Consider the following 27468-nt stretch of genomic DNA (forward strand, 5'->3'; position numbering starts at 1 on the left):
TGTGTTCCGTTCTAGTCACCTCACTACAGGAAGGATGTGGAAGCCATGGAAAAGGTCCAGAAGAGATCTACAAGGATGTTGCCCGGATTGGAGGGTGTACCTTATGAGAACAGGTTGAGTGAACTTGGCCTTTTCTCCTTGGAGCGACGGAGGATGAGAGGTGACCTGATAGAGGTGTATAAGATGATGAGAGGCATTGATCATGTGGATAGCCAGAGGCTTTTTCCCAGGGCTGAAATGGCTAACATGAGAGGGCACAGTTTTAAGGTACTTGGAAATAGGTACGGAGGGGATGTCAGGGGTAAGTTTTTCACACAGCGTGGTGGGTGCGTGGAATGCGCTGCCAGTGACAGTGGTACAGGCGGATACAATAGGGTCTTTTAAGAGACTCTTAGATAGGTACATGGAGCTTAGAAAAATAAAGGGCAATGCAGTAGGGAAATTCTAGGCAGTTTCTATAGTAGGTTACATGGTTGGCACAGCGTTATGGGCCGAAGGACTTGTAGTGTGCTGTAGATTTCTATGTACTATCTATATTCTGGTCTGAGAAAGAGTCCCTCATCTGAAAGGTAAATTACTTCTCTTCCACAGATGCTGATTGGCATCTAAGTGTTTCCAGCATTTTTAGTTTTTATTCCAGATTTTAGAAGAAAAAAAACAGAAATATAGAAAACCTACAGCACAATACAGACCCTTCGGCCCACAAAGCTGTGCCAAACATGTCCTTACCTGAGAAATCACCTAGGGTTACCCATAGCCCTCTATTTATCTGAACTCCATGTACCTATCCAAAAGTCTCTTAAGAAAGCCCTTATCGTATCCACCTCCACCACAATCGCCGGCAGCCCACTCCATGCACTCACCACTCTCTGCTTAAAAAAACTCACCTCTTACATCTCCACTATACCTGCTTCCAAGCACCTTAAACTGTGCCCTCTCATGTTAGCCATTTCAGCCCTGGGGAAAAGCCTCTGACTATCCACACGATCAATGCCTCTCGTCATCTTATACACCTCTATCAGGTCACCTCTCATCCTCCGTCGCTCCAAGGAAAAAAGGCCGAATTTACTCAACCTATTCTCATAAGTCATTCTCCCCAATCCAGGCAACATACTTGTAAATCTCCTCTGCACCCTTTCTATGTATTCCACATCCTTCCTGTAGTGAGGTGACCAGAACTGAGCACAGTACTCCAAGTGGGGTCTGACCAGGGTCCTATATAGCTGCAACATTACCTCTCAGCTACTGAACTCAATCCCACGATTGATGCACCGTATGTTTTCTTAATCACAGGAAAGCTTGTTTTTCATTTACTGCCGATTATTTTGTACTTACCAATCTTTAAGTTCTCATAGTTTGCTGAATCATCTGTTGGTAAAAAGAGAAGAGTTTAGGTGTTAATACAATATTCCCTCCTCAGCATTGCAAATTCCCACTGAGGGAGCTGTCCTTGCTGCTACATAGTCCTGTGACTGACAGTTATTTTCCGACTGCTAATTCCTTACTGAGCTTGGTGAGCCAACATGGTGGGCAATTTGGCCATGTGAGGCATCACAGCCATACCATGTGTAGGTCCTATCTCCAGCAGGTCACAATCAGACGAAGCAACGATTCTCAATGCATCTCAAAGAAATAACTGTTGAGTATAAAATTATTTATAGGATCAGGAGAATTCCACTTAGACTCATTCCCTTGGGCTGAGCTGTGGCAACTCATCACAAATTTTCCCTCCATTCGTCGACTGGGGGTCTGAGCATTTGCCCCAGGTGGAATCAGTTTGTTAGTGTTGGATGAGGTAGGCACAGACTTGGTAGTGCGAAGGTCTGTTTCTGTAATGTACGACACTGCACTCACTTTCTCAGTTTTGTCAAATCATCTCTTCACCCACTAGGAAATGCAGCCTTTGCTCATCTCAGCCTTCACCACAATTTCATCCTTGGAGGTGAAATATCATTTTCATGAATTCTTCATATCTTTGGACCTACTACATCCTTCAAAATGTGTGGTGTCCAGAAAACAGACAGGGTCCAACCACAGCCTTGCACAACTGTTCTGGAATTCCATCCACTTGTTTTTCAGATCTCGAGGTTTAAATGCCTATAATTGCCTCAAAATGATCATTATGTGTGCCTGCACGTAACATTTTAGTGATTTTTGTCCATGGGCCTCAACATTTCCACATGATCTTTTTAACACTGTATTGAGATTTTTGAGATGTTCCTTGTCATCCTTACTGGTACCAATGATGTCATCCAGGTAACACTGAGTGCCCGGGCAGCCTTGCAGCACCTGGTCCATAGCTTTCTGCCAGAGCCCAGGTAGAGATGATACTCCAAAATTAAGCCTATCATAGTGCAACAATGGTGAGAAACACTTTAGCCTCTTCTTCCGTCTCCATCTGTAGGTGGGCCTCAGCTAAGTCCACTTTGATGAAGTGTTTTACTCCAGAAAACTTTGCAAAAATATCCTCTATCCTGGGCAGCGGGAACTGGTCTACTCTAGGTCTGGGTTGATGGTGACCTTAAAATCACAACAGATCCTGACAGACACATCCTTCTTGGCTACTGGGACGATTAGCGTTGCCCATAGGCTCCCTTCTACCTTGGAAAGAATACCTTCTGCCTCCATATGAACTACAGTAGCTTAAGGGCTGTTTTATCACAGATGGTAGAAGGAACAAGATGGACTTTGTAAACATGGGTGTGGCATTTTCATTTAACACTATTACTAGATTGACTGACTGATTCATAGCCTGGATAGAAACACCAATGCCCTTGGATGTAAAATCCTACAAAAAGTAGTGGATATGGCTCAGTCCATCAAGGGTAAAGCCCTCCCCACCATTGAGCACATCTACATGAAACGCTGTCGCAGAAAAGTAGCAACCATCATCAGGGAATGATGATTATGCATTGGTAATCATTTTTCAATGTTCTATAGATTCAGGTTCCTGAGGATTGGAGGATAGCTAATGTTATCCAACTTTTTAAGAAAGGAGGGAGAGAGAAAACAGGGAATTATAGATCAGTCAGCCTGACATCAGTGGTGGGGAAGATGCTAGAGTCAATTATAAAAGATGAAATAACGGCACATTTGGATAGCAGTAACAGGATTGGTCCAAGTCAGCATGGATTTACGAAGGGGAAATCATGCTTGACTAATCTTCTGGAATTTTTTGAGGATGTAACTATGAAAATGGACAAGGGAGAGCCAGTGGATGTAGTGTACCTGGACTTTCAGAAAGCCTTTGATAAGGTCCTACATAGGAGATTAGTGGGCAAAATTAGAGCACATGGTATTGAGGGTAGGGTACTAACATTGATAGAAAATTGGTTGGCAGACAGGAAACAAAGAGTAGGGATTAACGGGTCCTTTTCAGAATGGCAGGCAGTGACTAGTCGGGTACAGCAAAGCTCGGTGCTGGGACCGCAGCTATTTACAATATACATTAATGATTTAGATGAAGGGATTAAAAGTAACATTAGCAAATTTGCAGATGACACAAAGCTGGGTGGCAGTGTGAAATATGAGGAGGATGATAGGAGAATGCAGGGTGACTTGGACAGGTTGGGTGAGTGGGCAGATGCAATTTAATGTGGATAAATGTGAGGTTATCCACTTTGGTGGCAAGAACAGGAAGGCAGATTACTATCTGAATGGTGTCAGGTTAGGAAAAGGGAAGGTGCAACGAGATTTAGGTGTCCTTGTTCATCAGTCTCTGAAAGTAAGCATGCAGGTATAGCAGGCAGTGAAGAAAGCTAATGGCATGTTGGCCTTCATAACAAGGGGAGTTGAGTATAGGAGCAAAGAGGTCCTTCTGCAGTTGTACAGGGCCCTGGTGAGACCACAACTGGAGTATTGTGTTCAGTTTTGGTCTCCAAATTCGAGGAAGGACATTTTTGCTATTGAGGGAGTGCAGCGTAGGTTCACAAGGTTGATTCCCAGGATGGCGGGGCTGTCATATGTTGAAAGATTGGAGCGACTGGGCTTGTATACACTGGAATTTAGAAAGATGAGAGGGGATCTGATTGAAACATATAAGATTATTAAGGGATTGGACATGCTAGAGGCAGGAAACATGTTCTCAATGTTGGGGGAGTCCAGAACCAGAGGCCACAGTTTAAGAATAAGGGGTAGGTCACTTAGTACAGAGTTGAGGATAAACTTTTTCACCCAGAGAGTTGTGGATCTATGGAATGCTCTGCCTCAGAATGCAGTGGAAGCCAATTCTCTGGATGCTTTCAAGAAAGAGTTAGATAGAGCTCTTAAAGATAGCAGAGTCAAGGGATATGGGGGGAAGGCAGGAACGGGTTACTGATTGTGGATGATCAGCCATGATCACATTGAATGGCGGTGCTGGCTCTAAGGGCTGAATGGCCTACTCCTGCACCTATTGTCTATTGGGACTGCCACCAGCCAGGACATGGTCTCTTCTTGCCGCTGCTGTCAGGAAGAAGGTATAGGAGCCTCAGGACCCACACCACCAGTTCAGGAATAGTTATTACCCCTCAACCATCAGGCTCTTGAACCAAAGGGGATAACGTCACTCAACTTCACTTGCCCCATCATTAAAATGTTCCACAACCCATAGTCGCATCTTCAAGGGCTCTTAATCTCATGTTCTCGATATTTAATGCTTATTTATTTATTATTATTATTTATTTCTTTTTGTATTTGTATCTTGTTGTCTTTTGCACACATTGAACACCCAAGTGGCTATGGTCTCCCACTTACTCTATTATGAATTTATTGAGTATGCCTGCTAGAAAATTAATCTCAGACTTGTATATGGTAATGTCAGAATTTGAATCAGGCATATCACCGACATATGTTGTGAAATCTGATCACTTAGCAGCAGCAGTATGATGCAATACATGATAAATACAGAAAAAAATTACAGTAAGCATATATCTATATTAAATAGTCAAGTTAAAAATAGTAGTGCAAAAACAGAAATAATAAAAAAGTGAGGTGGTGTTCATGGGTTCAATGTCTCTTTAGGAATCGGATGGCAGAGGGGAAGAAGCTGCTCCTGAATCATTGAGTGTGTGCCTTCAGGTTTCTGTACTTCCTTCCTGATGGCAACACTGAGAAGTGAGCAGGTATTGGGTGATGGGATCCTTAAAAAATGGACACTGCTTTCCTGAGGCACCGCTCCCTGAAGATGTCTTGGATACTCCGGAGGCTGGTACCCATGATGGAACTGACTAATTTTACAACTTTCTTAGCTTCTTTCGGTCCTCTGCAGTACCTCCCCCCTCCCCCATACCTGACGGTGATGCTGCCAGTTAGAATGCTCTCCATGGTACAGCTGTAAAAGTTTTTGAATGCTTTAGGTGACAAATAAAATCCCCTCAAACTCCTAATAAAATATAGCTGTTGTCTTGCCTTCTTTATAGCTGCATTGATATGTTGACCATTACCGAACTCACAATGCTCAATCTCTTCCATTCAGCCACATACGCTGAAATAGACTCCCCTTCCTCTGATTCCACGGATGAAACCAAACGTGTTCTGCTATCAACAATCATTTTGATTTTCTATGTTCCTTCATTACTTTCACAACATGAAAGGTCAACAATATGAGCAAAGCTCGTTTCGGCTGGTTCGGTTGGAGCAGTTAAACTTCTGAGCAAACTGTACGTTTAAACCTAAACCAGGTACTTGTTTCTCATTGGCTATTTCATTTGCTTCAAAATACTGCTTATATCATTCAGTATATATAATCCAGTTATCTCTTGTGCAATTAAATTTGACAATCTTTCTGATGTAGCCAGCCATTTCTGCTTTTTTAATTTATGATAATTATCACCCAGTAAACACTGTTTATGAATCTATGAATTGTGTCCATTTCCTGCTCTTTTTTAAACTCAATTGTCTCTATCTCCTGTCCTGAAGAGACACATACTGCACTACTTATTTTTAACTCGAAGATCTTGCTGAGTTTTTTTTAACTCAAACGTTTCGTTGCACTTTATAAGATAGGTAGTCATCTTGGGTTCATAAAAAAACTTGCTTGTTAACACTGTTACATCTTGGTGCTCCAAAACACAAAACTAATTTAAAGAAAACACGAAGTAGTAATAACATGTGTACTCTTGTTTTTTTTAAGCGAGACATGTGTGCCTGACACAGTGGTGTGATGACATATGCCATTCATGAACTTCATACATATAACAATAATGAATTATTTGAACAACAAAGAATGCTTAATCAAACAATATTTTACAATATTACTGATATATTTAATTACACAACATAATCTTTACAAGTCCATGCTAGCTCTCTCCAATCATAATTCTGTCCTTAATTATAGATTTAAGTGTGTGTTTTGGCAACAGGGAATAGGCCAACCTGTCCATGAATTAATTTTCACCTTTTGTTAATAGAATAATGATGTGCAATTTTGTAATCAAAAGAAGTAGGATCAGACTGGAAAGAACTTGTTTAAAAGGAGCAATAGTCTACCCTGATGCACTCTAGTACAGTTTTTGACTTACTTGATCTTCAAAGGGATAACAGGGCAAAGAATATATTTACAAGAAGAAATTGGGAGCAAGGAAGATATACAAACATGGCTATATAATAATGAGCTGAAGGAAACCACTGACAGGTTATATAATAAAAACAACTTGAGGGAGGAGACCAGTGGATTTAGAGTTGGTCCGTGCCAAAAGACAAACAGGGCCAGTGAGACAGAATTGAGCATATGTTAAGGGTAGCTGGACTGTAACAATTAGATTGCTTGTTAAAAAGGTTCAGCAACTGTTTCAATACAAACCCCGACAATCAGTTGGAACATTTGAGGCATGCACTTTCCTGAAAAAGATGAAAACATTTTATTTAGGACTACTAGACTTTCTTTCTGCACTTAATCATAAGTCCACACAAATTTAACATTTTGCTACTGTTCAATGGGATCGATCAAAGAGGGGGATGTGGATATACTTGGGGTGTGTTTTTTTTTACACGATCAAATATTTCTTACTCAGTCTCTGGTTCCAGACTTGGTTTTTGTTGTGTTCGTGACACTGGAAAAAAAAGACACAAATTTACTTCATTTTTACTTCCAATTAGTGGTCAACAAAAAATATAATACCCCGCGGCTCAGCCCTCTCCACGAGACTAAACTACACTAAGACAAAGCGTGAATACGTAGCTACTCATTTCCTTCCACCATGTCCCAACCCATGTGACAGATCACCATAATAAATGCACTACAAAATACAACACAGAAAGAAAATAGATACATGGCTCCTACAGACCTATTCCACTCTGTCAGGTTCTGCTCTGCTCTCACAATTTACAATAGGTCCGTCCATAAGGAACAAGATGAACAATGAAAACACTGTTAAATGGGTTGATATGTGGCAGATGGAAATTTATGGGAAAATGAGATGAGTGATGCATAGTTAAGAAGGATGGAGATGTGAAGTAAATGACAGAATTGTAAAGGGTAGGCCGTAGAGATACATGTAAAAATGTTTGTTAATGACAAGATAAAGAGAGCATCAGGATTACAGGCTCAGAGAGCAGGAAATAAAGCTGAAGTATTGTGTAATACTGGTTGGGCCTTGTCTAAAGTATGACTCATTTCTAGGCATTGCTCTGTATAAAGGTTTGTAGAGTCTTGGAGAGTCTTCAGATGACTTATTGGAATGGTGATCGTGTAGAGGGACTTTGGTTACATGGAGAAACTGGTGAAGATAGGTCTGATCTACTTAGGCTGAAGAAACCTAAGAGGAGATTCTATGTATGTATTTTGAACCATGAATATTTTAAATAGGGCAAATAAAGAGGATGCATTTCCTGTGGTGGAGCAGGCAATGAGCAGAAAGATTAATCTGATGAGTAGAAGAACATAGGAACCCATGGAATCCAGAATTCACGTGATCTGGGTTGCACTACCTGTAAGAGTGTGGGTAATCAGGTTCAATATTTAATTCTCAGAATGGAGTTAAATGCATATTTAATCAGGCAAATTAGGCAGATATTGAGAAAAGAGCAGGGGTCATACAATTCTGTTGCTCCATGAAAGAGCTAGTACTGGTAATATGGGCTACATAGTCATGGAGGATTTCAATATGCAGGTAACTTGGGAAAATTGGGTTGGTGTTGGATTCCAGGAGGGGGGATTTTCTAGAGTGCCTTTGAGATGGCTTTTTAGATCAGCTCATGGTTGAGCTAGCTAGGGGATCAGCTATTCTGGATTGGGTATTGTGCAATAAACCAGAATTGAAGAAGCACAAGCAGGATAGATGAAAGAGAATTAGTTGATGTTCTATATTTGGACTTTCAGAAGGCCTTTGACAAGGTGCCACACATGAGGCTGCTTAACAAGCCACGAGCCCATGGTATTACAGGAAATATATTAGTATGGATAAAGTAGTAGCTGATTGGCAGGAGGCAAAGAGTGGGAATGAAGGGAGCCTTTTCTGGTTCGCTGCCAGTGACTAGTGGTATTCCACAGGGGTCTGTGTTGGAACTGATTCGTTTTACATGTCAGTGATTTGGATGATGGAATTGATGGCTTTGTTGCAAAGTTTGCAGACAATATAAAGATGGGTGGAGGGCCAGGTAGTTTTGAGGAAGTAGAGAGGCTACAGATGGACTTAGACTGATTAGGTGAATAGGCAAATAAATGGCAGATGGAATACAGTGTTGGGAAGTGTATGGTCGTGCACTTTGGTAGAAGAAATGAAAGGGTTGACTATTTTCTAAATGACAAATATTATCGTCTTATGATCTTTTTGTGCTTTAGCCTCTATATGTAATTTACCTGTATATGATCTCACTACTTCAAAGACTTTCTTGTCTTCATTCCTGAAAGAAAGTGGACATTTAATTGTTTGAAAACAGTCTTGGGCCAAATCTTGACTTTTGGTACCCATGAATCCAAACTTTGTACAACATTATGATGAATTAGAGAAGACAGTAAACATTGTCATGTCACAGTCAGAGCTGAGGAAGCTTGTACCTGCAACAAGACCGAGTTTGCACTGATTAATAGAAACAAAAATTCAAACGGCACGGAGGCATCAATTCCTCCTCATCAACATCTGTTGGGTGTTGGTAAACCAGTCACATAATCCAGGTGACATTGCAGGCATTTTGCATTTTGCAGCTCCAGCAATACTCAGAAGACATTTGACACTCTCCTAGATGTCTGCAGGCCACTCTGGCAACACATTTCCATCAGTTCAAGCATCCACTGCAACCACTGGACGGAGAGAAACAGAGTTAATGTTTCATACCATTCGCCTTCCCCAGTTCTGATGAGAAGATCAACATTGACTCTGCTCCCTCTCCACAGCTGCTGACTGATTTGCTAAGAACATACTGCATTTTGTTTTTAATCAGAAATGTATCAAGCCCAGACAAAACATATTGTACAACTTAATTACTGATCAACTTCAAAGTCTTCCATATCAACTGCTCACTAATCCCGATAGCCCAATCAGCAGTGGGAACAGAGCACAGCGAGGAGGTTTCTCGCAGGTCAGCGATGCTTGGTTAAAAGGAGGGCTTTGCAAGTGCTTGAGCTCATTCCGGCAGCCCCATCAGCGGCAGGAGCAGAGCACAGCGAATTAAATAAAAGTACAGAAGGGGCAAGCAGGGCGGCCATTGTTGGGAGTAGACCTGTGGTGAAAGTAGGAGTGTCAGGCTTTGGCTCAAAGGAGCCTTTGATTTGGAAGAGGCATTGGCTCTGGTTAAGCTTCTGATAAGGTCCCCTTTTTTTCCCTCCTCTTACTGTATCTAGTACAGTAAATGGCCATTTTGTGTTCTTCATGCTGGATGCTGGAGTCCTGGGAGACCCAGAGTCTCCCAGGGAAATACATCTGCGTGAAGTGCTTCCGGCTGCAGCTCCTTGGAGACCGTGTTAGGGATCTGGAGCAGCAGCTGGATGACCTTTGGCTTGTACGGGAGAGTGAGGAGATCACAGATCGGAAATACAGGGAAGTAGTCACCCTGAAGTTGCAGGAGGCGAGTAGCTGGGTGACTGTCAGGAGAAATGGAAATGTGGATAGGCAGTTAGCACAGAGCACATGCCTGTGGCCATTCCTCGCAATAATAAGTACACCATTTTGGATGCTGTTGTGGGGGATGACCTCCCAAAGGAATGCCACTGAGACCAGGTTACTGGTACAGAGCATGGATCTTGTGGTGCAGAAGGGAAAGGGGGAGAAGAGGGAGTGGTAGTAATAGGGGAACAAACAGGAGATTCTGTGGACGTGAACGGTACACCCTATGGTACATTGCCTCCCAGGTGCCAGGGTCAGGGGCATCTCAGATTGCGTACACAGCATTTTGGAGGGGTTGGGGGAGAGAAGCCAGATGTCTTGGTACATATTGGTACCAATGACATAGGAGGGAAAAGCAATGAGGTCATGAAGAGAGGATTTAGAGAGCTAGGTAGAAAGCTGAGATGCAGGGCCTCCAGGGTAGTATTTTCTGGATTGCTGCCTGTCCCATCCTATAGAAACAGGATGATTTGGTAGATAAATGCATAACTGAGAAGCTGGTGCAGGGGACAGAGCTTCAAGTTCTTGGATCACTGAGATGTGTTCTGGGGGTGGTGTGACCTGTACAAAAGGGGCAGATAGCACCTGAACCCGAGAGGAACCAATATTCTCACGGGCAGGTTTGGTAGTGCTGTGGGGGAGGGTCAAAACTAATTTGGCAGGGGGGGTGGGAAGCGGAGTGAATGGACTCAGGATAAGATGGATGACATAAAAGCCAAGATAGTGTGCAGTCAGATTGTCAGGAAGGGCAGGAAGATGATAGAACATAATTGTAACCAGCAGGATGAGTATCAGTGCATTGGGGATACAGAATCAAAAAGGGTAGCAAATACAGTACTCAAAGTGTTATATCTCAATGTACGGAGTGTAAGAAATAAGGTTGATATTGCACTGATACAGATTGTCAGGTATGATGTTGTGGCCATCACTGAATCGTGTCTAAAGGATGGTTGTAGTTGGGAGCTGAATGTCCAAGGTTACATGTTATATTGGAGGGATAGGAAGGTAGGCAGAGGGGGTGGCATGGCACTGCTGGTAAAGAATGGCATTGAATCAGTAGAAAGATGTGACATAGGTTCAGAAAATGTTGAATCCTTGCGGGTTAAGTTAAGAAACGGCAAGGGTAAAAGGACCATGATGGCAGTTATATACCAGCTCCCAAAAGCAACTGGAATGTGGAACACAGATTACAACGGGAAATAGAAAAGGTGTGTTGAAAGGGCAATGTTATGATAGTCATGGGAAATTTCAACATGCAGGTTGATTGGGAATAGCAGGTGGGTAATGGATCTCAAGAGCGTGAATTTGTTGAATGTCCAAGAGATGGTTTTTTAGTGCAGTTTGTTGTTGAGCCTACTAGAGGATCAGCTATACTGGATTGGGTGTTATGTAATGAACCGGAGGCAAAAAGGGAGTTTAAGGCAAAAGATTGCTTAGGAGACAGTGATCACAATACATTGAGTTCAGCGTGAAATTTGATAGGGAGGAAGTAAGACTGATGTAGCAGTATTTCAGTGGAGTAAAGGAAATTATAGGGATATGAGAGAGGAGTGGCCACAGTAAACTGGAAGGAGATGCTGGCAGGGATGACAGCAGAGCAGCAATGGTGTGAGTTTCTGGGAAAAATGGGGATAGATGTATTGTAAAAACAAATAATCAAATGGCAAAATAGTACATCCATGGCTGACAAGGGAAGTCAAAGCTAATGTAAAAGCAAAAGTGAGGGCATACAGCAAAGCAAAAATTAGTGGGAAGGTAATAGGACTGCGAAGCTTTGAAAAACCTACAGAGAGCAACTAAAATAATTGAAGAGAAGTGAGTGCAGTTACCATTACAAGGGAGAAGGTGCTCAAAAAGCTGAAAGACCCAAGGGTACTTAAGTCACCTGGACCAGATGAACTGCATCCTAGGGTTCTGAAAGAGGTAGTGGTAGAGACCGTGGAGACATTAGTAATGACCTTCCAAAAACCATTGTACTTCTGCCTAGTGCCAGATGATTGGAAAATTGCAAATGTCACTCCACTCTTTAAGAAAGGAAGAAGGCAGCAGTAAAGAAATTATAGACCAGTTAGCCTGACCTCGGGGGCTGGGAAGATGTCGGAGTCAATTGTTAAGCACATGGTTATGGAGTACTTGGTGACACAGGACAAGATAGGACAAAGGCAGCATGGTTTCCTTCAGGGAAAATCCTGCTTGACGAACCTGTTGGAATTCTTTGAGGGGATTACAAGCAGGATGGATAAAGGGGATGCAGTAGATGTTGTATATTTGGACTTTCAGAAGGCCTTTGACAAGATGCCACACGAGGCTGCTTACCAAGTTAAGAGCCCATGGTATTATAGGAAAGTTGCTAACATGGTTAGAGCATTGGCTGATTGGTAGGAGGCAGTGAGTGGGAATAAAAGGATCCTTTTCTGGTTGGCTGCCAGTGACTAGTGGTGTTCCGCAGAGTTCGGTGTCGGAACCACTTCATTTTATGCTGTATATCACTGATTTAGATGATAGAATGGATGGCTTTGTTGCCAGGTTTGCAGATAATACGAAGATTGGTGGAGGAGCAAGTAGTGTCGAGGAAACAGGTAGGATGCAGAAGGACTTAAACAGATTAGGAGAATGGGCAAGAAAGTGGCAAATGAAATACAATGTTGGAAAATACAAGGTCATGCACTTTGGTAGTAGAAATAAATGTGCGGACTGTTTTCTAAAAGGGCAGAGAATCTAAAAATCTGAGATGCAAAGGGACTTGGGAGTCCTTTTGCAGAACATCCTTAAGGTTAACTTGCAGGTAGAGTCAGTGGTGAGGAAGACAAATGCAATGTGAGCATTCATTTCAAGAGCAGGGTCTTGAACACAAGAGCAGGGATGTGATGCTGAGGCTTTACAAGGCACTTGTGAGGCTCATCTTGAGCACTGTGAACAGTTTTGGGCTCTTCATCTAAGAAAAGATGGCTCATCAAAGGTTCTGGAAATTCTGGATGATTCTGGAAATGGAAGGGTTATCAAATGAGTAACGTTGATGGCTCTGGGTCTGTACTCGCTGGAATTTAGGATGGGGGGGTGGGTTTCATTGAAACCATTTGAATGTTGAAAGACCTAGACAGATTGGATATGGAAAGGATGTTTGCCATGGTGGGGGAGTCTAGGACAAGAGGCCACAGCCAATAGGCAATAGACAATAGACAGTAGGTGCAGGAGTAGACCATTTGGCCCTTCTAGCCAGCACCGCTATTCACTGTGATCATGGCTGATCATACACAATCAGTACCCCGTTCCTGCCCTCTCCCCATATCCCTTGACCCCGCTACCTATAAGAGCTCTATCTAACTCTCTCTTGAATGCATCCAGAGACTTGGCCTCCACTGCCTTCTGGGGCAGAACATTCCACATATCCACCACTCTCTGGGTGAAAAAGTTTTTCCGCATCTCTGTTCTAAATGGCCTACCCCTTATTCTTAAACTGTGGCCTCTAGTTCTGGACTCGCCCATTAGCGGGAACATGCTTCCTGCCTCCAGTGTGTCCAATCCCTTAATAATCTTATATGTTTCAATCAGATCCCCTCCCATCCTTCTAAATTCCAGTGTATACAAGCCCAGTCGCTCCAATCTTTCAACATATGACAGTCCCGCCATTCCGGGATTTAACCTTGTGAACCTACGCTGCACTCCCTCAACAGCAAGAATGTACTTCCTCAAATTTGGAGACCAAAACTGCACACAATACTCTAGGTGGGGTCTCACCAGGGCCCTGTACAGCTGCAGAAGGACCTCTTTACTCCTATACTCAATTCCTCTTGTTATAAAGGCCAGCATGCCATTAGCTTTCTTCACTGCCTGCTGTACCTGCATGCTTGCTTTCATTGAGTGATGTACAAGAACACCTAGATCTCGTTTTACTTCCCCTTTTCCTAACTTGACTCAATTTAGATAGTAATCTGCCTTCCTGTTCTTGCCACCAAAGTGGATAACCTCACATTTATCCACATTAAACTGCATCTGCCATACATTTGCCCACTCACCCAACCTGTCCAAGTCACCCTGCATTCTCATAACATCCTCCTGAAATTTCACACTGCCACCCAGCTTTGTGTCATCAGCAAATTTGCTAATGTTACTTTTAATCCCTTCATCTAAATCATTAATGTATATTGTACAAAGCTGCGGTCCCAGCACCGAACCTTGCGGTACCCCATTGGTCACAGCCTGCCATTCCGAAAGGGACCCGTTAATCGCTACTGTTTGTCTCCTGTCAGCCAGCCAATGTTCAATCCATGTCAGTACTCTGCCCCCAATACCATGTGCCCTAATTTTGCCCACTAATCTCCTATGTGGGACTTTATCAAAAGCTTTCTGGAAGTCCAGGTACACTACATCCACTGGCTCTCCCTTGTCCATTTTCATAGTTACATCCTCAAAAAACTCCAGAAGATTAGTCAAGCATGATTTTTCCTTCATAAATCCATGCTGACTCGGACTGATCTTTCTACTGCTATCCAAATGTGTCGTAATTTCCTCTTTTATAATTGACTCCAGCATCTTTCCCACCACTGACGTCAGGCTAACCGGTCTATAATTCCCTGTTTTCTCTCTCCCTCATTTCTTGAAAAGTGGGACAACATTAGCCACCCTCCAATCAGCAGGAACTGTTCCTGAATCTATAGAATATTGGAAAATGATTACCAATGTGTCCACGATTTCTAGAGCCACCTCTTTAAGTACCCTGGGATGCAGACCATCAGGTCCCGGGGGCTTATCAGCCTTCAGACTCAACAGTCTATCCAATACCGTTTCTTGCCTAATATAAATTTCCTTCAGTTCATCCTTTACCCTAGTTCCTTTGGCCACAATTACATCTGGGAGATTGTTTGTGTCTTCCCTAGTGAAGACAGATCCAAAGTACCTGTTCAACTCATCTGCCATTTCCTTGTTCCCCATAATAAATTCACCCGTTTCTGTCTTCAATGACCCAATTTTGGTCTTAACTATTTTTTTGCTATTCACATACCTAAAGAAGCTTTTACTATCCTCCTTTATATTTTTGGCTAGTTTACCTTCGTACCTCATTTTTTCTCTGCGTATTGCCTTTTTTGTTATCTTCTGTTGCTCTTTAAAAGCTTCCCAGTCCTCCGGTTTCCCGCTCATCTTTGCTATGTTATACTTTTTTATTTTTATACTGCCCTTTACTTCCCTTGTCAGCCACGGCCGCCCCTTACTCCCCTTAGGATCTTTCTTCCTCTTTGGAATGAACTGATCCTGCACCTTCTGCATTATTCCCAGAAATACCTGCCATTTTTGTTCCACTGTCTTCCCTGCTAGGGTATTGTTCCATTGAACTTTGGCCAGCTCCTCCCTCATAGCTCCATAGTTCCCTTTGTTCCCTTTGTCATTTGTGCCGACATGCACTACCACTTCCGGCTGTTCACCTTCACCCTTGAGGATTCCCTGCAATCGGTCCGTGATGACCTGGATCCTAGCACCAGGGAGGCAACACACCATCCTTAAATCTCGCCTGTTGCTGCAGAAACCCCTACTACCACAGCTCTTCCTGATGTCTGACTCCTCGGCTCTGCTTCTGCACCAATTTTCGGCTCGCAGACCTGTCCACCTCTCAGAATGGCAGTGTCTTCTGTCCTGACAGCTTCCAAGAGTGTGAACCTGTTTATGAGAGGCACATCCCCTGGGGTCTCCTGTACTTCAAGCATCCTTTCCTTCCTCATTGTCGCCCCCTTTCTCTCTTCCGGTATCCGCGGTGTAATAATCTCACTGTAGGTCCTGTCCAGAAAACTCTCGTTTTCACGGATAAACCTGAGGTCATCCAGTTCTTTCTTCAGTGCTGCAACATGCTCCTTCAGAAGCTGAATCTGGACACACTTTCCACAGCTGTAGCAGCCGGGCGCACCATCAGTGTCCCTGACCTCCCACATCATGCACGTAGCACACTGAATCAGCTTAGCAGTCATGTCTTCACCCTCTCCAATTGTGCCTGGCATAGTCTCCTCCCTCAGCCTCCTCGCCGAAGACTCTCGAGTCAAAGACTAGCACTTTTCACACCAGGCACTTCCCTCGACCAGGCCATTTCCCGACAGCCTCAGGATAAAAAGCAGCATCCATTTAAAAGAGAGATGCAGAGAAATTTCATTAGCCAAAGGGTGGGGAATTTGTGGAATTTGTTACCACAAGCAGCTGTGGGGGGCGGGTCACTGGGTGTATTTAAGGCAGAGCTTGATAGGCTCCTGATTGGACACGGCATCAAAGGTTACGGGGAGAAGGCCAGGGAGTGGGGCTGAGGAGGGGAAGTATCCACCATGATTGAATGGCGGAGCAGACTAGATGGGGTAAATGGCCTACTGTTTCTCTGTTCCTATGTTTTATGGTCTTATGGAGTAATTAATTGAGTGCATCCTATCAATCACCTATGGTCAACTTATCAGTTTAGATGGAACACAACACTGATCAAATGTGTGAATTTTAATGTGGAGAGCCATGTGTTAGTAACTTAATGATCCAAAGTCAGTGATCAGTTGTGAGGCAGTTTCTCTCAGTATGTCCATGTTAGCCATAACAACCTTGGTTTTCACTGATGTCTGACACATTGAAGTATTAAGTGCCACCAAAACCCCGACTTACAGCTGAACACTTTGGGTTTTTCTTCTAGTCTCTTCTCTGATTACAGCTGTGGACGAAAAACAATAGGTGTTAGATGAGGCTGTGGCTTGGATAGTCCACAATGTGGAATTTCAACAGCTCTTTATACAGTGGATTCTGGTTAAACGGGCCCTCAGTTAAATCGGGGCAGCTGTTTATTTACGACAGCTCTTAAAGAACAAAATCTAAAATGAGAAAATAGGCAGGATCCCCTTTGTCTATCTGAGACACCATGTCACTGAATTGGGGTAGGAGACTGTTTCTGTTAGACACTACACATTGTGTACAGTGATCAGTTTCTAAACGGTGTTAGTTGTGTGTGCTTCTGTTCAAAAAGAGGTGATTTTTGTCACTGATAGTTGCCAAGAAATAAGCAGCAAGACAACCTGGAAGGGTTTTTCTCACCGCAGTTCAGGCTTGGAGATGCCAAAAACGGCTGGGAGTGAAAATTAAATGATTTCACTACTTCAACAACTCAGAAATTACAAAGAATTTTAAGGAATCGACGATGTTACAATGAAAATAAAGATCAGGAGGACGCAGTTGTCTAAAGCAGTGATTCCAACTTTTTTTATGCCATGGACCAATAAACAAGAGGTCCATGGACTCCAAGTTGAGAAGCCTTGGTCAAAAGCATTGTATGAAGGCAGTCCAGTACCTGCATTGGTTGTCTGTGCTAGTTGTGTTCATTTACAGTCAATCAAAAGAACACGGCAGATGAATTCCTCCTTTGATAATGATTAGGAACTAATATACAGCTTTATTGTACTGTAGAGGTATTGGTAGTGTTCTGTATTTCATTTAAATGCATAAATTGTTACTCAGTTAAACGGTAGTTTGTCTTTTTTATACCTTTTAACTATTTCCACGAAACCTTGGCTAATTGGGGCAGCCACTTAATTGAGCCAAAAATTACTGGTCCCGATAAACCAGAATGTACTGTATTTTCATTTCGTATTTAATACAGTGAGAAGACCCAAGATTCATCCCACTTGTAACAGAATTTGATAGAGTTACAAGAAGGTATTAAAACAGATGAAATTCAATAAAGCCAGGTAGTGGGAGCAGAACACAATGCATACTTGCTAATAAACTAAGTGACATGTACAAATTGAAATGGACCCACAATGCAAATTCAAGTCTAAAATCTTAGACCAATAGTCAGTGTGATGTGGGCAAAAAGAATAAGCAAATCCTGAAGAACGATATTCCAGGAACTAAATAATGCTATAAAGTCAAAGATTACATGACTGATTAACTACTGCACATAATCATTGATATCTACACTCAGTGGACACTTTATTAAGTACATTTGTATCCCTGCTTGTTAATGCCAATCTCTAATCAGCCAATCTTGTGGCAACAACTCCATGCATGTGGACGTAGTGGGCGCCACGGCAGCATAGCAGTTAGTGCATCGCAATTACAGCTCAGGACGTTCCAGAGTTTGGAAGTTCAATTCCAGCGCTGTTCTGTAAGGAGGTTCTGTACATCCTCCCTGTGGAATGCGAGGGTTTTCTCTGAGTCTTCCAGTTTCCTCCCCTGCTTCAAAGACATACCGGGTAAGTTAATTGGTCATCCTGTGGTCAGGTTAGGGTTAATTGGGTTTGCCGGGGGTTGCTGGGTGGCCTGTTTCAAAGGGCCGGAAGGCTGACTCCGTGATGAATTACTAAATAAATAAATAGTCAGGAGGTTCAGCTGTTGTTCAGAACAAACATCAGAATGGGGAAGAAATGTGATCTAAGTGACTTTGACCATTGGTGCCAGTTGGGGTGGTTTGAGTATCTCAGAAACTGCTGATCTCCTGGGATTGTCACGCACGACTGTCTCTAGAGTTTACAGAGAATGATGTAAAGCACAATATAAAGCATCCAGTGAGTGGCAGATCTGTGAACAAAAATGCCTTGTTAATGAAAGCAGTCAGAGGAGAATGGCCAAACTAATTCAAGCTGACAGGAAGACACTCAAATAACTACGTGTTACAGCAGTGGTGTGGAGGAGAGCATCTCTGAACTTGTACGTCGAACCTTGCAGTAGATGGGCTACAGCAGCAGGAGACCACGAACACACAGAAATACACTCAGCGTCCACTTTATCAGGGAGCTTGCTGAAGGCTGGATTCTGTGGTTCACAACGGTTAAGTCAATACCTGGCTGTTGGTGGTGAGTAATAAAACTACATACTGATATCTCACAACTCTCAAACTTGCACCACAGAGATTATTTCCTCAAGAACTTTGTACTTATGAGGAAACAGACAGCCTCTGTTGGTGTGATCAATGTTTGAAGAAATGGCAACTAATTTCTCAGAGTCATGGAGAAATACACAGAAACAGGCTCTTCAGCCCATTGAATCCATGCTGGCCTTCAAATATCCATTTACACTAATACGATTTTCTTTTCTCCACTCACTTCTCTAGATCACTCCACTCAGTTGCTGGAGCTTAGATCTGTACCAGCTTCTCCAACACCTGACTGGTCCTCTGTCTATTAACTACAGAGACAGCGCTGATTGGATATACAATGGAACCTAAAGTAACCCTTGTAAGTTCCTTGTCATGAGATTTTTTAGTCATAGAATCACACGGGAAAGGATTAGGCCCTTCGGCCCACCGTGTCTGTGCTGACCAACAACCACTCATTAGTAGTTCCATTTTATTCACTGCTCATTTCCATCAACCCTCTCCTGCCCTCCAGGTTCTACCACTCAGCCCTGCACAAGAGGCACTTAGTGGGTAATTAACCTTGCAATGCACATTACTTTGAGATGTGGGAAGAAACCACAGCACACAGGGAAATACTACATGATCGCGGAGAGCGTGCAGACTTCACAAAGAGCGCTTCTGACGTCGGAGATGAGCCCTGGTCTCCGAAGCTATGAAGCAGCAGCTCTGCTAGCTGCATCACAGTGCTAAAGTAAACCCAGCAACAGCTTGCTTTTCATTGCCTTATGTTATCTGCCAAAAGTACCGTAGATGTGGAATTTGTGAAATGTGTCAGGGATTGCTTCTCAGAAGAGTTTAATACAAAACATGTTGGGAAACAGGTACTGATCAAGAGTAACGAGGCAACATTAAAAAGAGATCTTGCTGATAAAGATCCCCTGGATTCCAGATGCAGTTTGAGGATGAACACCACAGAACTGAAACTACTGTCTTCAACTTAAACAAGGCTAATTTACCAATTAAAAATGGGAAAATAAGAGACAGATCAGAAGATGAATAGTGACATACATTAAAACAGCTTGACCAGTAGAAATTTATCTCAAGTAGAAAATGGGATTCCATGAGAGAGATGCGCTATCTGTGGTTAATAGAGTTGAAGGACAACATTAACCACGAGAAAGTCTGCAGATACTGGAGAGACAGAGCAACACACATAAAATGCTGGAAGAACTCGCAGGTTAGACAGTATCTATGGAAGTAAATAACATTTTGGGCCAAGACCCTTCAGCAGAGCTCATAATATTAACCAAGGGCATACAAAGTAGCAGTGCTGGCGGTAGGCCAGAGGACTAGGAAGGTTTTAGGATCCAGCAAAAAAAATTCTAAACAGCTCATAAGAAGATAGAAAATTAGTTTTGAGAGAAAATCTTCATGCAATATCAAAACAAATAGTAAGTTTATATGGATGAATAAATTGGAAGAAGACAGCTAAGGTACTGTAGGAATGAAACCTCTAGAGCAGGGGTGTCAAACTCATTTTAGGTCACGGGCCGGATTGAGCAAAATGTAGCTTCATGCGGGCCGGATCAGTCGGACGCGTGCGAACGCAGCTTTCGTTGCCTCTGTTTTTTCAGCCTGCTCTCATTGGTCTCAGTCTCTGCTATAACTACAAAGTGTTTCACTTTACAAATTCTGTTTCTTATGAAGAAGACTGCCGAGCAAGACTGCCGAATAAACACTAAAAACCCTGAAAACCTGGTACCTGAATAAACTCAGCATTAGCCATATCATACGCCATAGGCGCTTCGATTACTGGGGCCAGCTTTAATAGTAATTAGATATTATCTCACGGGCCAAAGATAATTCCACTGCGGGCCGGATTTGGCCCGCGGGCTTGAGTTTGACATATATGCTCTAGAGAATATGGCTGATAAATTGTAACAGGAAACGAAGAAATGACAGATAGCATTAAATCAATTTTCACCATGGACGTCACAGCAAATATCCCTAAGATAACATGGGTTAAATTTCGTAATGGAGAAATGTAAAAATCACAATGACAATGGATGAAGTATTAGTGAAACTCATAGGGCTAAAGGTTGACAAATCACCAGGACTGGGTGGCCTGCACCTAAGGTTCTAAAGGAAATGGCTGCAGAGGAGATAGTGGACACATTGGCTGTAATATTTCAGAACTTGCTAAATTCGAGAGGATACCAGAGGATTTGAAGATTGCAAGCATGGCCAGGAGACATACAGGAGTGAGATTGATTGTCTGGTTGAGTGGCATCACAATAACAACCTGACACTCAATGAAAAAAGACCAAGGAGTTATTGTGGACTTCAGGTAAGGGAAGTTGGGAGAACACACACCAATCCTTACTGACAGGTCAGTGATCGAAAGGGAGAACAGCTTCAAGCTCCTGGGCGTTCCCATCTCAGAGGATCTATCTTGAGTCCAATACACCGATGCAACCACAGAAGGCACAGCAGCAGCTCTACATTAGGAATTTGAGGAGATCTGGTCAGTCACCAAAGACTCAGTGGAGAGCATTCTGATTGGTTACATCACTGGCTGGTATGGGCTCCTCCTGGATCCGAAGAGGCTGCAAAGGATCGTAGCTCCATTGTGTGCACAACCCTCCCCAACTCTAAGGACCATTAAATGGCTCTGTCTCAAGAAGACAGCATCCATCATTAGGGACTTTCACGATCCAGGATATGCCCTGTTCTCATTACTACCACTGGGGAGGAGGTTCAGGAGCCTTAAGACTTTAAATGATCCATGAAACCATGAATATTACATTATTCCTCTTTTTTGCTCTATATATTTATAGTAAATTCATGTCTGCACTATAGTGCTGCAGCAAGAGAACACATTTCACATTATATAAGACAGGGACAATAATCAGTAATCCTAGCAGGCTCTAAAAGGGGAGGGGGAGAGAGAGAGACAGACAGAGTATGAAGGGGAGAGGCGGGAGGAGGAAGGAGGGAGAGAGGGAGGGAGAGAGAGAGGTAGAGGGAGGGACAAAAACACATTTGGCATCCTGGGTGCACTCTATAAGAGGTCATTCTAAATCACCCAAGCTAAACCACTCATCATATACAGCTACCTACCCCAGTGGTTTAGGCCACAGGCACTGAATAGGCTGATCAAGTTACGGCCACAGTCACACTTCTGAGACCTCAACTAAAATATAGGTAAAAAACCTCTCTTTATGAAGCCTTCTTGGGGGTTATGATGCAAAAGCAGTTCCAAGCTGATCGGAGCTAAAGAATTAGGTAAATCATTTACTCTACAAAGGAAGATCAGAGAACTGGCATGATAAGTGGAAGAATGTATGAATGAGAATTTAAGTCAGAAGTCTTGGTGGGAACAGAAAAAAAGTTAAGGAGAGATGAATGTTTTGCATGAGTCAGCTTCAGACACAAGCTGAGAGAGAGTGTTTCGAGAAAACCAACCGTCGTCAGTATCAAAAGAAAGGGAATAGTGGAGAATAACAAAAAATGAATTGATTTGTGAAAAGTAGTGCAAGTCCTCTGCGGGAATGATCAGGCCTAAAGACAGAGGGGGCCTACTAGTCGAAGTGCCACGAGGAAACTGAAATGCTGAACTCACAGTTAACAATGAGGGGTGTCACGTATGCCTAGCAGGACCTGGACCTGCTGATTTTTGCCTACTGCCACAATAGAACTACAGCAGATGCAACCTTGCTGGCTCTTCGCTCGGCCGTGGGCCACCTGGACGAGCAGTACCTAAGTCAGGCTGTGCTTTATTGATCACAGCTCAGCGATCAATGCCATCATCCCTCAGTACTAATCAACAAGCTCCAAACCCTGGGCCTCTGTACTTTCCTCTGCAACTGGATCTCTGACTTCCTCATTGGGAGACCACAATCGGTGCAGATCAGAAATAACATCTCCTCCTCACTGACAGTCAACACAGGCCCACCTTGTGAATGCCTGCTGCTCTACTTTCAACACACCCATGACAGCGTGGCTAGACACAGCTCAAACATCATCTTTAAATTTGCCATTGACACATGGTTCCCAGATGGCGATGGGGAGATGTCCAGGAGTGAGATAGATCAGATGTTGGAGTGGTGTCACAACAATAACATTGCACTCAATGTCAGTAAGACCAAGGAGTTGACTGTGGGCATCAGGAAGGGGAAGTCGAGGTTACCAGTTCTCACTGAGGGGTCATAAGTGGAAATGGTGAGCAATTTCAAGTTTTTGGGTGTTAGCCTCACTGACCCAACATATCAATGCAATTATGGGGAAGGCACGCTAGCAGCTATGCTTCACTTGGGGACTTGAGGAGGCCAAAGACTCCAGCAAATACATACGTTCCCCGGAGATCATTGTGACTGGTTGCATCTCTGTGCACACGTGGACAGGATACTACACAGGATGGGAAAAAAGCACAGAGGGTTGCAATCTCAGCCAGCTCCATCATGGGCACCAGCCACCCCAATATCGAGGAGATCTTCAAAAGGGCAATGACTCAAAAAGGCAGCATCATCATTAAGGACCCATATCATCCAGGATATGCTCTCCTCTTTTAACTACCATCAGAGAGGAGGTACAGGAGCTTAAAGACATGCACTCAACATTTTAGGAACAGTTCCTTCCCCTCTGACATCAGATTCCTTAACAGACAATGAACCCATGAACTTTTGTCTACTTTTGCACTACTTAGTTAATAGATATTGTCAGGGGAAAACCTAGTTTGAAACAGGGTCCAGAACAGACCCTATGGACTGTGCTGCTATTAAGAGAGAGAGAGAGAGGGAGGCGTCCAGCGCAATGAGAGAGAGAGAGAGAGAGAGAGAGAGACAGAAACTGCTCGGAAGATTGATGTTATGGTTTCTCTACCAGCGTGTTTACCTTTCCCCGAGGTCACTTGCCTGCTTGTTGAAGTTCCTGCAGAGAGAGCAGGGCGGAGCAGGTTGATGGACAGCTGGTGTCCAACATGGAGAGACAAAAGCCCGGTCCGCTGTTACACAGACTGACCACAAGACACACAGTTCGGACACAGAACGAGTTTGTTGCACCCACAGGAAGGTGGGGGTTTTGGAAGATCGATTCGGGGAAATCGATCAGTGGCTCACAGTGTGAAAAGGTGCGACTGGTGGGGAGTTATTTGTGTGTCTACCCTCGCCTGGGTGATAATTCCACCACTGAAGAACGGTCATACGTATCATGGTCATAGTCAGTGACCACAACAGGACTTCGGAAGACAACGGGAAGATATTTTTTTATATTAGTTTTTTTATGCATTTTCTACATCGTTACAGATAAAAAAAAACCCAAATCAAAACAAGGAACATTAATACAGTGCAAAAATAAACATACAATAATAATATGATACAAAAAAAGATAATTGAGAAAGCACCCAAATTGAAGACATGTAAAATTAGTATCCTCCCCAAGCCCCGCAACAAAAAAGAACTCCATCTTTAATTTAGGTGCTTTTTTGTTAAATTCTCTTCCTTTGTAGCATATTGTCATTGTATGCTTAATTTTGCACTGTATTAATGTTCCTCATTGGGATTTGGGGTTTTTAATTTGTAAAATGTTTTGAAAAACTAATTTAAAAAAAAGAACTCCAGACCAACCACAATACAATATAGAGACTATAAATCAGGACATTCAAATCCCCAAAACTGTAAATACTCTTAAAAACAGAAGATATTAATGCCTACTACCAACAAAAAAGGAGCTGAAAGCAAGGGACCGAAAAAAAACCTTAGTTAAGAGGAAGGTTATGAAAGTACTCAATAAAAGGTCCCCAGACCTTATGGAACTTTATATCCGAATTAAGAACTGAATAATGGATTTTTTCAAGGTCTAAGCAGGACATAATATCATTAAGCCATTGAGCATGTGTGGGCGGGGCAACAACCCTCCATCTAAGGAGGATTAAACGTCTAGCTAGGAGAGAAGCAAAAGATAATATTCGACACTTAGACGAACTCAAACGTAAATCTGTCTCACCCAAAAAACCAAACAGAGCAATTAAAGGGTTAGGTTCTAGGTGGTGATTCAGAATATAAGATAAAGTTATGAAGACATCTTTCCAAAATTTCTCCAGGCTAGGACAGAACCAGTACATATGAATAAGAGAGGCCTCGCCCCTTTTGCATTTATCACAAAGAGGACTAATATTAGGGTAAAATCAAGATAGTTTAGATTTAGACATATGGGCTCTATGAACAATCTTAAACTGTAAAAGGCAATGGCGAGCACAAAGCGAGGTTGAATTAACCGATTTGAGAATCAAGTCCCAAGTCTCATCAGATAAGGAGATATTTAAATCATGTTCCCAAGCCATTCTAATTCTATCCGCAGAGGCACGTCGATGCTAATTTATCACGAATAAATGATATTAAGCCTTTACCCAGTGGATTAATAGAAAGAAAGAAATCCATAACATTTTTCTCAGGCATTTCAGGGAAGTTAGGAATTAAAGGATTAATAAAGTGTCTAATTTGGAGATATCTAAAAAAATGGGCATTAGGCAGATTGAACTTAGCAGAGAGCTGTTGAAAAGATGCGAAGCGATTATCAATAAAAAGATCTTCAAAATGTCTTATGCCCTTCCTATACCAATCATGGAATGCTGAATCATACGTAGTAGGTAAAAACAGGTGATTATGTAAGATGGGGCTAGAAAAGGGAAAACCATAGAAACCATAAAATTTCCTAAACTGAGCCCATATACGCAAAGTGTGTCTAACAAGAGGATTAACAATTAATCTGGACAAACTACTAGGGAGTACAGAGCCAAGAAGTGCAGAAATAGATAGACCTTTAGTGGAACTCAACTCCATTGCCACCCATTTAGGGCACTCAGGTATAGTGGCTGCCCAATAATATAAATGAAAGTTAGGTAAAGCCATGCCACCCTCTTTTTTAGATTTTTGGAGATAAACTTTATTAATTCTAGAACGCTTATTCTTCCACAGATATGACAAAATAATAGAGTCTAAGGAATCAAAAAAAGATTTAGGAATAAAAATTGGGATTGATTGAAATAAATATAAAAATTTAGGGAGAACATACATTTTAACAACATTAATACGACCTACCAAAGACATAGATAGAGGTGACCATTGTAACAGACTCTGTTTTATAGTATATGGAAGATTGGCAAAATTTTCACGAAAAAGATCTTTAAACTTCCTTGTGACTGTAATCCCAAGATAAGTAAATTGATTATGAACTACTTTAAAAGGGAGATGACAACGGGAAGATTGACGGCATCACCTCTCACCTCTATGTCTCTGGAACGTTACTCAACTAACTACCACAAACTGAACTGCACTCTCACATTGTAAGACTGTACCCATTTTACCCTAGGTTTGAAAGAGCCTAGTTTTGTTTCTATTTACACACACACACACACACACACACACTACATGACAAAATATATGTAGTAATTTATAGTATTTAATATGTATTGCATTGCCCTTTAAACAACAAATTTAATGACATACGTCAGTGATAATAAACTTGACTCTGATTCTGCACCTTACTAAATGGATAGCCACAAGGTTTAAAAGGATATAGGCTTAATGCAGTCAAATGGGACTAGCTTGGACAGGTACCCTGGCCAGCATGGAACAGTTGGCCCAAGGGGCTTGCTTTACTGCTGTACTGATGTATTACTACGATCAAGAATGTGCAATGCATTATGAGACCCCATTTTCAGTCATACAACTAGTAGAGATAACAAGGAAAACTCAGTCTTCAAGCTTCATCAGAATCTACAAGTATTATTTAATATCTCCACAAATAACAGGTGCTGCACAAGTTAAGTGCTGAGCAAGGATTAAAACTAATAATGGCTTGTCTCTGCCTTACCACATCCCCAGTGCAAGGCAGGCTCTTTGGATGAGATGAAAATTTAATCTTAGCAGCTCTGAGATATATTTGTGAAAAGCCAGTAACAATGTTAAACAGGAGAAAAAGTACAAAAGGGGGGAGCACACCACAGTACTCGCCAACCATTCGTGGCTTCAATTTGAGGAAATTTTTGGTTCCTATATGGCATACAGGCCCTGCTCTGCTCACTTCATACAGAGGTTAGGTACAGCTCCAATGCCATATTGAAGTTTTCTGATGACACCACTGTTGGCTGAATCAAAAGTGGTGAGCAATCGGGATATAGGAGAGAGATTGAAAAATCTAGTTGAGTGGTGCCACAACAACAACTTCTCACCTAAAGTCAGCCAAATCGAATACCTGATTATTGACTAGAGAAGGAAGAAATCGGGGAACAACGAGCCAGTGCTCATAAGGGGATCAGAGACAAAGAGGGTCAGTAAATTCCTGGGCGTTATCATATCAAAGGATTTGTCCTCGGACCGGCCATTTCAAAGGAGGTATGGCAGCACCTTCTCTCTTAGAAGTTTGCATCAATTTGGGATATGGTCTAAAACTTTGACAAACTTCTATAGGTTCACAGTGGAGAGTATCCTGACTGGTTGCAGCACGACCTGGTATGGAAATGCAAGGACCCAAGAATGGAAAAGCCTACAAAAAGAAGTGGATATAGCCCAGTTCATCAGAGAAAAAGCCCTCCCCACCACAAGAGCAATGCAAAAAGAAAGCACATCAATTACCCCCACT

At 42.5% G+C, this 27468-nt stretch overlaps 1 protein-coding gene across 2 annotated transcripts in view; it reads right to left on the reverse strand.

Moving 5' to 3' along the window:
* Positions 1-27468, reverse strand: part of LOC140731878 (uncharacterized) — a 135935-nt gene that overhangs the window by 22798 nt on the left and 85669 nt on the right. For both annotated transcript variants that reach the window (XM_073053817.1, XM_073053816.1), the window contains exons 3-7: positions 16647-16692; positions 8780-8823; positions 6989-7031; positions 6782-6819; positions 1336-1368 (exon numbers count right to left, since the gene is read on the reverse strand). In XM_073053817.1, the coding sequence (XP_072909918.1) occupies positions 1336-1368; positions 6782-6819; positions 6989-7031; positions 8780-8823; positions 16647-16692 (204 nt within the window). The remainder of the gene's footprint in view (positions 1-1335; positions 1369-6781; positions 6820-6988; positions 7032-8779; positions 8824-16646; positions 16693-27468) is intronic.

Source organism: Hemitrygon akajei, chromosome 8 (assembly GCF_048418815.1).
Source record: "Hemitrygon akajei chromosome 8, sHemAka1.3, whole genome shotgun sequence".
NCBI classification, from domain to species: Eukaryota; Metazoa; Chordata; class Chondrichthyes; order Myliobatiformes; family Dasyatidae; genus Hemitrygon; species Hemitrygon akajei.